The sequence below is a fragment of the Physeter macrocephalus genome, chromosome 12 (genome assembly GCF_002837175.3).
Source record: "Physeter macrocephalus isolate SW-GA chromosome 12, ASM283717v5, whole genome shotgun sequence".
In the NCBI taxonomy this organism is placed as follows: domain Eukaryota; kingdom Metazoa; phylum Chordata; class Mammalia; order Artiodactyla; family Physeteridae; genus Physeter; species Physeter macrocephalus.
This window is the reverse complement of record NC_041225.1, coordinates 71,098,621-71,111,159: the sequence shown is the minus strand read 5'-3', so window position 1 is coordinate 71,111,159 and position 12,539 is coordinate 71,098,621. Positions and strand designations below refer to the sequence as shown.

The 12,539-nt window shown below is 35.3% G+C and overlaps 2 protein-coding genes across 10 annotated transcripts in view; one reads left to right on the top strand and one right to left on the bottom strand.

Annotated features, from left to right (window-relative positions):
* The window catches only part of CCDC88A (coiled-coil domain containing 88A), a 128,125-nt gene that overhangs the window by 67,400 nt on the left and 48,186 nt on the right, over positions 1-12,539 (top strand). For all 8 annotated transcript variants that reach the window (XM_024118995.3, XM_024118999.2, XM_024118996.2 and 5 more), the window contains exons 9-13: positions 2,149-2,230; positions 4,799-4,957; positions 6,414-6,560; positions 7,154-7,298; positions 10,136-10,320. In XM_024118995.3, the coding sequence (XP_023974763.1) occupies positions 2,149-2,230; positions 4,799-4,957; positions 6,414-6,560; positions 7,154-7,298; positions 10,136-10,320 (718 nt within the window). The remainder of the gene's footprint in view (positions 1-2,148; positions 2,231-4,798; positions 4,958-6,413; positions 6,561-7,153; positions 7,299-10,135; positions 10,321-12,539) is intronic.
* The window catches only part of LOC102977525 (prolyl-tRNA synthetase associated domain-containing protein 1), a 60,023-nt gene continuing 52,633 nt past the window's right edge, over positions 5,150-12,539 (bottom strand). For both annotated transcript variants that reach the window (XR_447722.3, XR_008618901.1), the window contains 2 exons: positions 10,110-10,281; positions 5,150-5,585 (listed from right to left, as the gene is read on the bottom strand). The gene's annotated coding sequence lies outside the window, so the exon portion shown is untranslated. The remainder of the gene's footprint in view (positions 5,586-10,109; positions 10,282-12,539) is intronic.

The following is a 12,539-nucleotide window of genomic DNA, read 5'->3' as shown; positions in this document are numbered from 1 at the left end:
GGAGGAGATATGGGGATATATGTATATGTATAACTGTTTCACTTTGTTATAAAGCAGAAACTAACACACCATTGTAAAGCAATTATACTCCAATAAAGATGTTAAAAAAAAAAAAGAACATGTGGTATATATACATAGAATGGACTGCTACGCAGCCATAAAAAGAATGAAATGTTGCCATTTAAAACAACATGGATGGACTTGGAGGGTATTATGCTAAGTGAAATAAGTCAGACAGAGAAAGACAAATACTGTATGATTTCACTTATGTCGAATCTAAAAAATAAAACAAACTAGTGAATATAACAAGAAAGAGTCATAGATATAGGGAACAAACCAGTGGTTACCAGTTGGGAGAGGGAAGGGGGAGGGGCAACATAAGAGTAGGGGATTAAAAGGTGCAACTTATGTATAAAGTAAGCTACAGGATATATTGTGTACAGCACTGGGAATATAGCCAATATTTTATGGAGTATAACTTTTTTTTTTTTTGCGGTACGCGGGCCTCTCACTGTTGTGGCCTCTCCCGTTGCGGAGCGCAGGCTCCGGATGCGCAGGCTCAGCGGCCATGGCTCACAGGCCTAGCTGCTCCCCGGCATGCGGGATCTTCCCGGACCAGGGCACGAACCCGTATCCCCTGCATCGGCAGGCGGACTCTCAACCACTGCACCACCAGGGAAGCCCTGCAGTATAACTTTTAAAAATTGTGAATCACTGTAGTGTATATCCATAACTTACATAACATTGTATATCAAGTATACTTCAATAAAAAATTTTTCTGGTGAAAAAAAATTTTAAACATAAGCAGGTATAAGATGTTAGCAGATTGTTTTACACAATGAACATTTATTTTTTATTATTTAAGAACAGAAGATGGACAAGTAGGGATAGTGAGTGGAGACTTACTTTGAGGAGCTTGGCTCTGAAGGGGAGATAGAAAATGGGAGTTTGAAGTAAAGCAATTTAAAAAGAAAAAAAGTGTATAGTAGGAGTAATACAAAGATGTCTAGACTCCAGGGAAGAAACCAATAGAGATAAAGATTTTAGCAGGGGGATTTTTGCAGAAACTAGCACCTGTAGCTGTAATACGTCTCCGGTCCAAAATGTATTAGGTATTTGTGGCAGTGTATCATTTTCTTTAGGTCATTGTAAATGTTGACAATAGTTTGGGGCTTCCCTGGTGGCACAGTGGTTAAGAATCTGCCTGCCAATTCAGGGGACATGGGTTCCTGCCCTGGTCCGGGAAGATCCCACATGCCGCGGAGCAACTATGTCCACAAGCCACAACTACTGAGGCTGCACTCTAGAGCCCCCCGAGCCACAACTGCTGAAGCCCGCGCGCCTAGAGCCTGTGCTCCGCAACAAGAGAAGCCACCGCAATGAGAAGCCCACACACCGCAACAAAGAGTACCCCCGCTCACCACAGCTAGAGAAAGCCCATGCGCAGCAACTAAGACCCAATGCAGCCAAAAATATATAAAGAAATTTATAAAAAAATTAAAATAAAAAAGAAAGAAAATAGTTTGGAGATTGTTAGAAGTCTCAGACCCAGATCGTATTGCCTTTCATAAAAACTCTTCCAGCTTATTTGTCTTTGACTAGGCAGAGAGGGAGAAAGAGCTAAAGGAGAGTGAGAATTGGGGGATGGCAGAAAAGATGAAGAGAGAGAAGCTACCTTATGAACTATGAGGACATTAGTCACTGAGGTTCTTAGCCTTTGGAGAACTTTAAGGAAGGGTGTCATGACATCCAGTCTTATAAATTCCTAATACCAGGGGGCTTCCCTGGTGGCGCAGTGGTTGGGAGTCCGCCTGCCGGTGCAGGGGACACGGGTTCGTGCCCCGGTCTGGGAGGATCCCACATGCCGCGGAGCGGCTAGGCCCGTGAGCCATGGCCGCTGAGCCTGCGTGTCCGGAGCCTGTGCTCCGCAACGGGAGAGGCCACAACAGTGAGAGGCCCGCGTACCACAAAAAAAAAAAAAAAAATTCCTAATACCAATCTTTGTCTTTTTCCCTAGGTTGGGGTTATGGCCAGTACTATGTTAAACTAGATGTTTAGTAATGATAATAAGTTTGTATTGATACAGATGATGATCATAGTTTTCAAAGCATTAAGTTTATTATTTAATAAATATTTTTTGCATTTAAGGGAGGAAAAGACTGAACAGTTGTTGGACTGTAAACAAGAACTTGAGCAAATGGAAATAGAACTAAAAAGGCTGCAACAAGAGGTTTGTACCTGGAACTTTTATTATATAGGATCAATTGGAAATTGATTTTTCTCCTTATAACATTTGCCTTACTGCTTACTGAGGTTTCATGAGATCCAATGACTTTTTCAGCGTTTCTCTCTTCAAAAATGCCACAACCAAAACTAGAAATCAAAACTAGAAAGGTCTTTGGAGTTTTCTATTTTCTCTATTAGTTCTATTCAAACTTTGCTAAGAATCCAAGGAGCCTCTTAGGACTGGTGCAGTTCCAGGTTTCTCTTTTTTATGTATTGGCTTCTGTGGGCTTGGAAGCTGGAACACCTCTAGGTCTCTGCTGTCTGATGGTGCTTTATGTTAACCTTATATATGACAGAATGCTTCTTAATTTTTCACTGTTTCTAATAAGATCCAAACTTTTACTTTTTAAAATACTATTTTTATTTTTCTAATGCTTTGTGTTTTTTCATCTTGAACCAAGACTGTTTAAGAATTTGCTTCTTTTAATTACTCTGTAATGTTTCGTTTTCATTTAGAGGTAGTACAAGAGGTCTTCTTTAACCCATAAATGGTAAGGATTGGGGTAAGGCTGGACAATTATTTCTTCTCCTTGCTTCACCTAACCTGCCATTTTAAATTCAGGGAACATTTCACTTGCGGGATCATAAACTGGGACCTTTCTAGATGAATGAATCTAGGGATCATAATTTTTAGTTTTAGATTTGCTGTTGCTGCTATTCCACTTCTTGGTAGCAGGGTTTTTTTGTATTTGTGTTCCATCTAAAATTGTGGTTCTCAATCTTTTTGGTCTCAAGACCCTTCTTTTCTCTTGAAGATTAATGAGGATTATTTAATGTGTATTCTCTTTACTGGAATTTACTATATTTGAAATTAAAACTAAGAATTTTAAAAGTATTTATTAATTCATTTAAAAATAATTCTCAATCCACTCCATGTTAACATAAAAATTATATAGTAATTAACCATTATTTTCCAAAAGAAAAAAAAATTAGAAGAATAGTAGTCTTTTATATTTTTTGCAAATCTTTTTTAAATGCCTGGATTAATTGAAGACTACCAGATATTCTCATATCTATTGAATATTTCTGCATTCAATCTGTTAAGATATCACATGCCATGTGTGTAGCCTCTGGAAAACTCCACTGTCCCTTCATGAGAGAATGAGAGTGAAAACAGCAAGTACTGTCTTAGTATTATTATGAAAATAGTTTTGACCTCATGAATTCCCTGGAAGGGTTTCAGGGACCCACAGATTTCCCTGGATCACACTTTGATTACTGCTACTCAAAGGATTACAAGAGGGCTTTTAAAAGGTTGAATTTTAATACTTATTTCAGATGGTGTAAAGGTATGCACTAATCATATGCATTTCACATTTCATGTGAAAGTATTAAAAACTCAGCAGGATTTTGGTAACATGTCTGGATAGAAACATTATTTCTCTAAAGTAACTAATGATCAACTTTTGTAAGAGTTTGCCTCTTCTGTGTTTTTACTATCTGGCATTTTAAAGTTAACTTTTCACTTTAAATTCATTGCAAATGGTTATGTTGAGGAGAGGTTTACTTATTTTAAAATATACTGAATATTTTTTACATTCTTAATGGAGAACATTATATATAAAAGTTTTTATACAAGCATATGCTTTTATTTTTGTATAGAAACATATTTTTTAAAATTATTATTTTTATTTATTTATTTAGCTGCACTGAGTATTAGTTGAGGCATGCAGGATATTCATTGCCATGTGCGGGATATTCATTGCTGCATTTGGGATCTTTAGTTGCAGCATGCGAACTCTTAGTTGCAGCATGTGGGATCTAGTTCCCTGACCAGGGATCAAACCCGCTCCTCCTGCACTGGAAGCATGGAGTCTTAGCCACTGGACCACCAGGGAAGTCCCTAGAAACATATATGTTTAAAATGCATATTCTTGGTTTAAAAAAAGCTTTTTTATCCCCCCATTAAAAAAAAATAATTAAGGTGTAATTTATATACCATTGAATTTACACTTTTCACAGTCCATCGCCTTAACCACTTGGCCTCCTCGTCCCACGAAAATCACACTTTTAAAGTACACAAGTCAGGGACTTCCCTGGTGGCGCAGTGAATAAGACTCTGCGCTCCCAATGCAGGGGGCCTGGGTTCGATCCCTGGTCAGGGAACTAGGTCCCACACGCATGCCGCAACTAATAGTTTGCATGCCACAGCTAAGGACCTCGTGCCGCAACTAAGGAGCTGGCGAAACGCAACTAAGGAGCCCGCCTCCCACAATGAAGACCCGGTGCAAATAAATAAATAAATAAATAATTTAAAAATAATAATGATAAAGTACACAAGTCAGGGACTTCCCTCGTAGTCCAGTGGTTAAGACTCTGCGCTTCCAATGCAGGGGACACGAGTTTGATCCCTGGTCGGGGAGCTAAGATCCTACATGCCACAGGGCGCGGACAAAAAAAAGTACAGCAAGTCATTGTTTTTTTGGTAAATTCTTCAGATTGTACAACCCAAGGATTATCAATTTGAAAATAGAAAATAATATTTTATATATTAATATGTGTTTATATTTAGAACATGAATTTGCTTTCGGATGCTCGTTCTGCAAGAATGTATCGAGATGAATTAGATGCGCTTCGGGAGAAGGCTGTCAGAGTTGATAAGCTTGAAAGTGAAGTTAGCAGATACAAAGAGAGGCTACATGATATTGAATTTTATAAGGCAAGAGTTGAGGTATGTTATGTAATTTAAACCATTCACAGTTCTTTTCTTTAGAAGTATTATGATTTTTCAAAATGCATTTAAAATGCACTTTAATAAATGTAAGGAACTCTTGAAACATTGAGCAAACTGTAAATAGCATCAGGTGTTTATTTTATGATAGATCAGCATATTGTTTAGACTTGTAAAAAGGGATTTTCGGATGCTATTCATTTTATTGAATTCTTTGGGGCTCTTCTTTCATTCCTTTATTTAGTATTATGTGTAGTGAAAACTTCTGAAATAAAAATAAAGTATATATCTCTACTAATTTCTAACTCGTTCCTAGAAGTGAGTGCGAAACACATTTCTGATTGCTGCTCAACTCAGAATACTAAATTAGGATCAATGAAGGGGAAATCAATATCTGTCTCCCTCTCTCTCTCTGCCCCTCCCCCCACCTCTCTCTCTCTCTTTCTTCCCTCCCACCCCCATTTGTCTTCTCTCTTTATATATAGGTATAAACAAATTAGAAAAAAACAATTTTTCTTAGTTAATGGTTGCAGTTCTGTGTTATATGAAGTTGAGTTTGACAGCAAGAATTTGAAAATCCTTGCTTCTTGGCATTCTTTTTTTCCTTTCTCCGTGCTTTCTTCATTGTCTGTAAACAGAGGAGATTTTGGTCAGTTTTAATATGGGGATAAGAAAGAAGGAGTATGCTAAATCAGGAAATGAAAACATTATAAGAGAAAGTTAGAACTTAACCTGAACGTTACCAGAAAATAGACCCAATAGAGTGCAAAGATAAGGTGTAGATTAGTTCTTTGTTAATTGTTTAAATAGGCGTATGCATGGCACTATTAAGGGATCCTCATGGATGCCACTGTTTTAATATACTTTTTCTTGACTTCAGCTTATAAACTGTAGGCTTAAACTTAGCAATATAGATTTGTGAACATGTCTTCAAAACATACGTAAGAGTTTAAAGATGTTTATATAAAATATTTATTGATAAAGGCTTGGTTTATGATTCTGTGAGTCTTAATTCAATTCTTGGTATTTTACTCAAAAACCCCAAATTCTTCACTTTCAAGTAGAGAGAAACCTAAATCTATTTCAGTAAATAAATTAAGCCCTGATTCTATGGCGATTGGTGTCTTAAATATCTGGAAGACTACTTATACTGAGTTCCTTATCCTTGTGACTAAGGAATTTAAATATACCCTGACAATTTCATGTGAAATTATAGTAGTATTGTTCATCCTAATGTGAGTACTGAGTATCTTGTTTATATAATAACTTAAATTCAGGGAAATAAAATGAAACCAACTATGTTTCTGTTATTCAGTAGCTTTACTCTTGCATAGAACTGTTGATAAAGACCGCTTAATGTCTTACTTTATAATAAAGAATTCTTATGTTTCAGAGCTTTAAAAATTAACATATTAATATATTTGTGACAAATAAAGCCTACTTGAAATGTTTATAGGAATTAAAAGAAGACAATCAAGTTTTATTAGAAACAAAAACCATGTTGGAAGACCAATTAGAAGGAACTCGAGCTCGTTCTGATAAATTACATGAATTAGAAAAAGAAAATTTACAACTGAAGGCTAAACTGCATGATATGGAAATGGTACGTATTATAAGGTAGATCTATTACATGGCCTCTAAGTAAAAATTCTAAGATTTATCTGATTTCCCTCTAGTGACAAGGATGGCTAGTGTCCTTAAGGCCTTAACAGAGAAGAGACAGCTAAATAAATTAGATGCTTCCAATTTTATATGAATTCAGAAGTAGTAGAAATTTCTGCTTTTGTTACAGAGGGGTATTATTTATTAATTTTGACTACTGCTTTTCAGAAAACCCTAATAAGCCATTGTACAAACACTCCTTTAGAATATAGACATACAACTATTTGCTAAAATTTATCATTGGGTCAGAAATCATTTGTTATATCATTAAAACTATATAATGACTATGAAGAGGTGTTTTCAGTGTCCCCAAAGATCACTATAAAAGGATGTCAGAGACCTGATCAGTTTAGTGACCAGCAGTAATAATTATAATTGATTATTAGCTTCAAATTGTGAAAATTTTAAGGAACTCACAGTTTATCTCATTATACAGTTTCTGATAAATGAAAGTTATAAGTAATAAAATATTAGCTTGAAATTGTACTGTTTCTTAGCTTTCTTTTCTCTCCCTATTCCCTGCCAATAAAAAAGGAGCGTGATATGGATAGAAAAAAAATTGAAGAATTAATGGAAGAAAATATGACTTTGGAAATGGCACAGAAACAAAGTATGGATGAATCATTACATCTTGGCTGGGAGCTGGAACAAATATCCAGAACTAGTGAACTTTCTGAAGGTATTTCCAATACTCTTTTTTAAAATTTAAATGGATGAATGAATAAATGAAGTTGTATTTATGCTTACATTTCTGGATATTTCATTGCTGTTCTTTATTTTCCCTGGTTGGAGATGTCGCAAAAGGCCACACATCTCCCTAGATAGAATTTCACAGAGTAATGTGTTAATTTCCATATGCCTGGGTCTGGTCCTTATCTTTGCATGTCTTACAACTCAACTTTGAGTGCAGTAGCAGATTCGATCAGTTGTTTAGGCACAATTTCATGTTCATATCACAATAAACTGGGATATCAGTTTATTAATTTATTTTGAGAGATACAGCTATCTACTAAATAGAAAAGAAAAGTCATTAGCTGGTCACCATGTTCTTTGACTTTAGGCAAACCTAAATAGAAAATCAGAATGCAGTGGGAATATTCTTTGGTGAATATGTAGCCAGAATAAAGCAAGTTAAGGACCTTTATGGCTACTTTCATCAATATGTTGGATTTTAGGATTATACCTACCATTTATACCCTGGAGGTAATGAAAGACCCCAGATAAATTTTTAACTTTTGGCTCTATTTCCCTAGGCTCTACATTAACTTGTCCTCTTTATTAAAGCTGGGGCACACACATACAATGTGGCTTTTTGTGTTAAAGCTTTGAGTTTGCTAATACTGCTATACAATACTTTATTGAAATTATACCCAGGTCACATTTATTTGAATTAGACTGGTTCCCTAATTCCTTAGTTACCCGGTATTTAGATTATTATACCTGTTTTTCTTCCTTCAGCAGATATGTATTAAGCACCTACCATGTGTAAAATATTATACCAGGCCCTGAGGATATAGTGGTGAGGTAGAATAAGGTCTGAAAGAGCTTATAACCTGGCGCTTAAAGAAGTTACTTCTACAGATAACTCATCATATTTATTACTATTAGGCTTTTCCTAATTTTACATTTGAGAACCTAATTCCGGATTCTGGGACCCCATGTAAATTGACTTCATAGTAAGTGATTATATTCAGCTGAGAATGAATTTGCTGGGCTGTGTTACTTAAAATATTTGTGGAACTTTTTACTGTATTCCATGTGAATTGAGTTACAAAGAAAACAATTCAGACTTAAATGTTTTCTACTACTACAGTAGTTAAAATTACACTGTTAGGAGTTTTCTCACCTGTTAAGTGGGGATAATAATAGTAAGTACTAAAAAAAAAATAATAATAGTAAGTACTATCTTACAGGGTTGTTGTGAGGGTTGAATTTGTTAATGAAGCCCTTTAGAACTGTGCCTAGTAAATAGTAAGCATTTGAGTGTTTTTTATTATTATCATTATCATTATATCACAGTTGTTTTGCGGGGGTCATAGAACATAAAATTCATTTAGTGTGGCATAGTTTTTTTTTAACTATACAAGGGATTTTCTAGAAAATTTGCAAACTCTGGAAAAAGATAAAGAAGAAAATCAAAGTCACTAATAATTTCTTGCCTTTTACATTTCACAAAATTTGCTTCTAGAATTTTCCTACACACACAGGGTTATTTTTTATATCATCAGATCAGTGTGTATATACAATTAAGGTTCCTTTTTTCATCTAAGACTATAACGTAGACAATCTCCCATGTTAAAAATGTGTCATAAGTATCCTTTTAAAGTCTTTGTAGTCTGACTGGAAGCTTCCTCAAAGCATGTAGTATTGAAAGCTTTATTAAGGCATATCATGTTTTGTAGCCTGATCTTGTTTAATTGAAATGCATGACCTCAAATCATGCAATTAGAGTTGTACTTAAGAAGACTTGGACAACTAATGGAATTTATAAAAAGTCGATGACTACCTAGTATACTAGCTTTTAATAAAAGATTAACAATGTGCTGACTAGAACAAAAGGTTGAAATAAGAATTGAGCCTTTCTTTACTTAAAATCTAGGGGATATTTTACTCTACCTAATTTTTAAAAGAATGTATGACTTGTGTGGCTACATGTTTGTGTGTGTGTGTTTCTTTGCTTTTTATGAGGGAGGATTTCAAATGTACGCAAAAGTAGACAGACCCAGAAATTCCCTCCTGTATTTCTGTTTATTTCCCTTCCTGAAGTCTAGGATTTCAAAATAAATTCTAAGTGTCATATTTCTTTTGTAAATCCTAATATTTTTATATCATCAAAATATTTAATGAGTCTGTTATAGGGTTATTAAAAATAATTATTTTTGGCTTACTGGAAAGCATCATTTACAGAAGTCGAAACTCAGTTTTCTTATTTTAAAAAATAGAATGCTGAAAGGTACTTAGAAAGATGATTTCTGTTGGCAAAATGGACTGAATGTTGCTGTTTATACGTAATTAGTCAGGATTCTTCATTTAGAGAAAGACTTTTTCGAAGTGACCAGTGTATAGTACTGTCTTGCCTTTCTCAGAATCAGATTAGGATTTTTCCCCCTCAAACTGTTTTCCTTTATCTTTGAAAGTATGGCATAGGATATGCTTTATACTTATTTGAGTCACACAATGACTCTATTAGATACACAGGTTAATAACTATGTTTTATCAAAGTAACCTAAGAGTCATTGAGGTTAAAGTTAATTTCTCATGGAACTAGAACTGAAAGTCTAGTCACTTCAGTCTAAATTTTGTACTTTTTTTTTTTCACTAGAATGCTTATGGATGCGTTAGAAATTCAATATTTACCTGTATTTTATATCTCTTTTCTTATTGTGTGTATCTTGCATAACTTTATAAATTTTTTATAAAGTTAAGGACCAGGTGATTTAGTGTATTTACACTAAATATTTTAAATAGTGAAGAGTAAACATAGTTTTACCAGTGACGTATTTTTCAATATTATAGCACCACAAAAATCCTTGGGCCATGAGGTAAATGAATTGACATCAAGTAGGTTGTTGAAGTTGGAGATGGAAAATCAGAGTTTGACAAAAACTGTAGAAGAGCTTCGGAGTACTATGGATTCTGCAGAAGGCACCACTTCCAAAATCCTGAAAATTGAAAAAGAAAATCAAAGACTAAGTAAGAAGGTAAATAAAAATTAATATTTAATGTAATGTAAAAAAGTATATGTAAAAGTATAAATAAATAGCACTGAGATAGAACATTTATTTTCCAGCTTTTAGTGTACCCTCAATATTATTTTAACTTATTATATAAAATTTCAAACTTACATAAGTGTGACGTGAATGAACTCATTCAGCTCTAGACTCATTCATTCAGCTTCAATAATTATTAACTTATAGCCAGTCTTACTTCTACCCTTGATACTCTCCTAACAGCCACTAGATGATTTTGAAGTAAATCCTAGATGTTGTACTATTTCACCAATAAATATCTCAGTATAAATCTCTAAAAAGGAAGGAAATTTTTTTTTTTTTTTTTTTTTTTTTTTTGTGGTATGCGGGCCTCCCTCTGTTGCGGCCTCTCCCGTTGCGGAGCACAGGCTCCGGACGCGCAGGCTCATTGGCCATGGCTCACGGGCCCAGCCGCTCCGCGGCACGTGGGATCCTCCCAGACTGGGGCGCGAACCCGGTTCCCCTGCATCGGCAGGCGGACGCGCAACCACTGCGCCACCAGGGAAGCCCCCGGAAGGAAATTTTTTAAAAAAAGAACACTGACATTATCACACTTAAAAAATCATAGTTTTGGGCCAGCATTTAAATTTTTCCAAATCCATTAAGATTTTTTAAAAATATTTTATTTGAATATGAATCCAAATAAGATCATACATTCAATCAGTTGATGTGTCCCTTAAGTCTTTTTTAGTCATAGATGGACTCTTCTTTCCTAGCGATTTTTCTGTTGAAGAAACCTCAAACAGGTGGCACATGTCTGGTTGTCTCTCTTTCTGTGATGTTAGTTGTCATAGAAAATCATTTGCTTAGATCCCTGAATTAATCAGAGGTTACAAAATCTTGATATTATATCATCCCTTCTTAATTTGGTAGCTAGAGTGTTTCTATAAAAAAAAAAACTTTTCTTTTTAAAAACTATTGGTTTAAAAAAAAAAAAACCACCACTGGTTACTCTGAGAACAGCTCTTAGGGGTAAAGTAGGATGAATGTTTGATTCTCTGCCTTTATTTACCAGTTTCCTAGTAATGAATCAGTTCTCTCATATCCTCCTGAGATAGTTAATGAGTGAGTGTGTTGTTTGTTTTAGTGTCGTTATGAACTCATGGATTTAAAAATATTTAAAGTATTTTAATACACTGTATTTATTTTTCTTACTCTCGCAACTATTTAAGCTGCTTCCTGAATCCTATGACATGAACTTAGCGCTCCTGGAGAGCTTCCTTGCTTTCTACCATGACAAAGTGTTCTCTTAAACATTTCCTGCCTCAGTCCTGAAAACAGCCATTTCTCCAAAAAGCCCTTGTTCCTTTTAGTGGGAAGTGGTATTTAGAGACCACGATTTAGGGATTATGAAACCTGAATTTTAACTAGACTTTGAACAGAAATACAAGTGTACCTTTTTTTTTTATTGCATTTTACTTTATTTCACTTCACAGATAATTGTGGTTTTTACAACTTGAAAGTTTAAGGCAACCCTGCTTCAGACAAATCTATCAGAACCATTTTTCTAACAGCATTTGCTTATTACTTCGTGTTTCTGTGTCACATTTTGGTAATTTTCACAATATTTCAAACTCCTTCATTGTTGTTGTATTTGTTATGGTGATGTCTAATCAGTGATCTTTGATGTTAGTATTGTAATTGTTTGGGGGTGCCACAGACTGCACCCATGTATGATAGTGAACTTAACCCATAAATGGTGTGTGTGTTCTGACTTCTCCACTGACTGGTGAGTCCCCCGTCTCTCTCCCTCTCCTTGGCCCTCCATATTCCCTGAGACACAACAATACGGAAATTAGGCCAGTTAATAACCTACAGTGGCCTCTGTGTTCAAGTGAAAGGAAGTGTCGCACATCTCTCACTTTAAATCAAAAGCTAGAAATGATTAAGCTTAGTGAAGAAGGTGTGTTGAAAGCCAAGACAGGCTGAGAGATAGGCCTCCTGCACCAGTTAGCCAAGTTGTGCATGCAAAGAAAAAGTTCTTGAAGGGAATTAAAAGTGCTACTCCAGTGAACATATGAATGATAAGAAAGTGAAAGAGTATTATTGCTGATATGGAGAAAGTTTTAGTAGTCTGGATAGAAGACATGACAGCCACAAAATTCCCTTAAGCCAAAGCCTAATCCAGAGCAATGCCCTCTCTTTGATTCTTTGAAGGCTGAGAGAGGTGA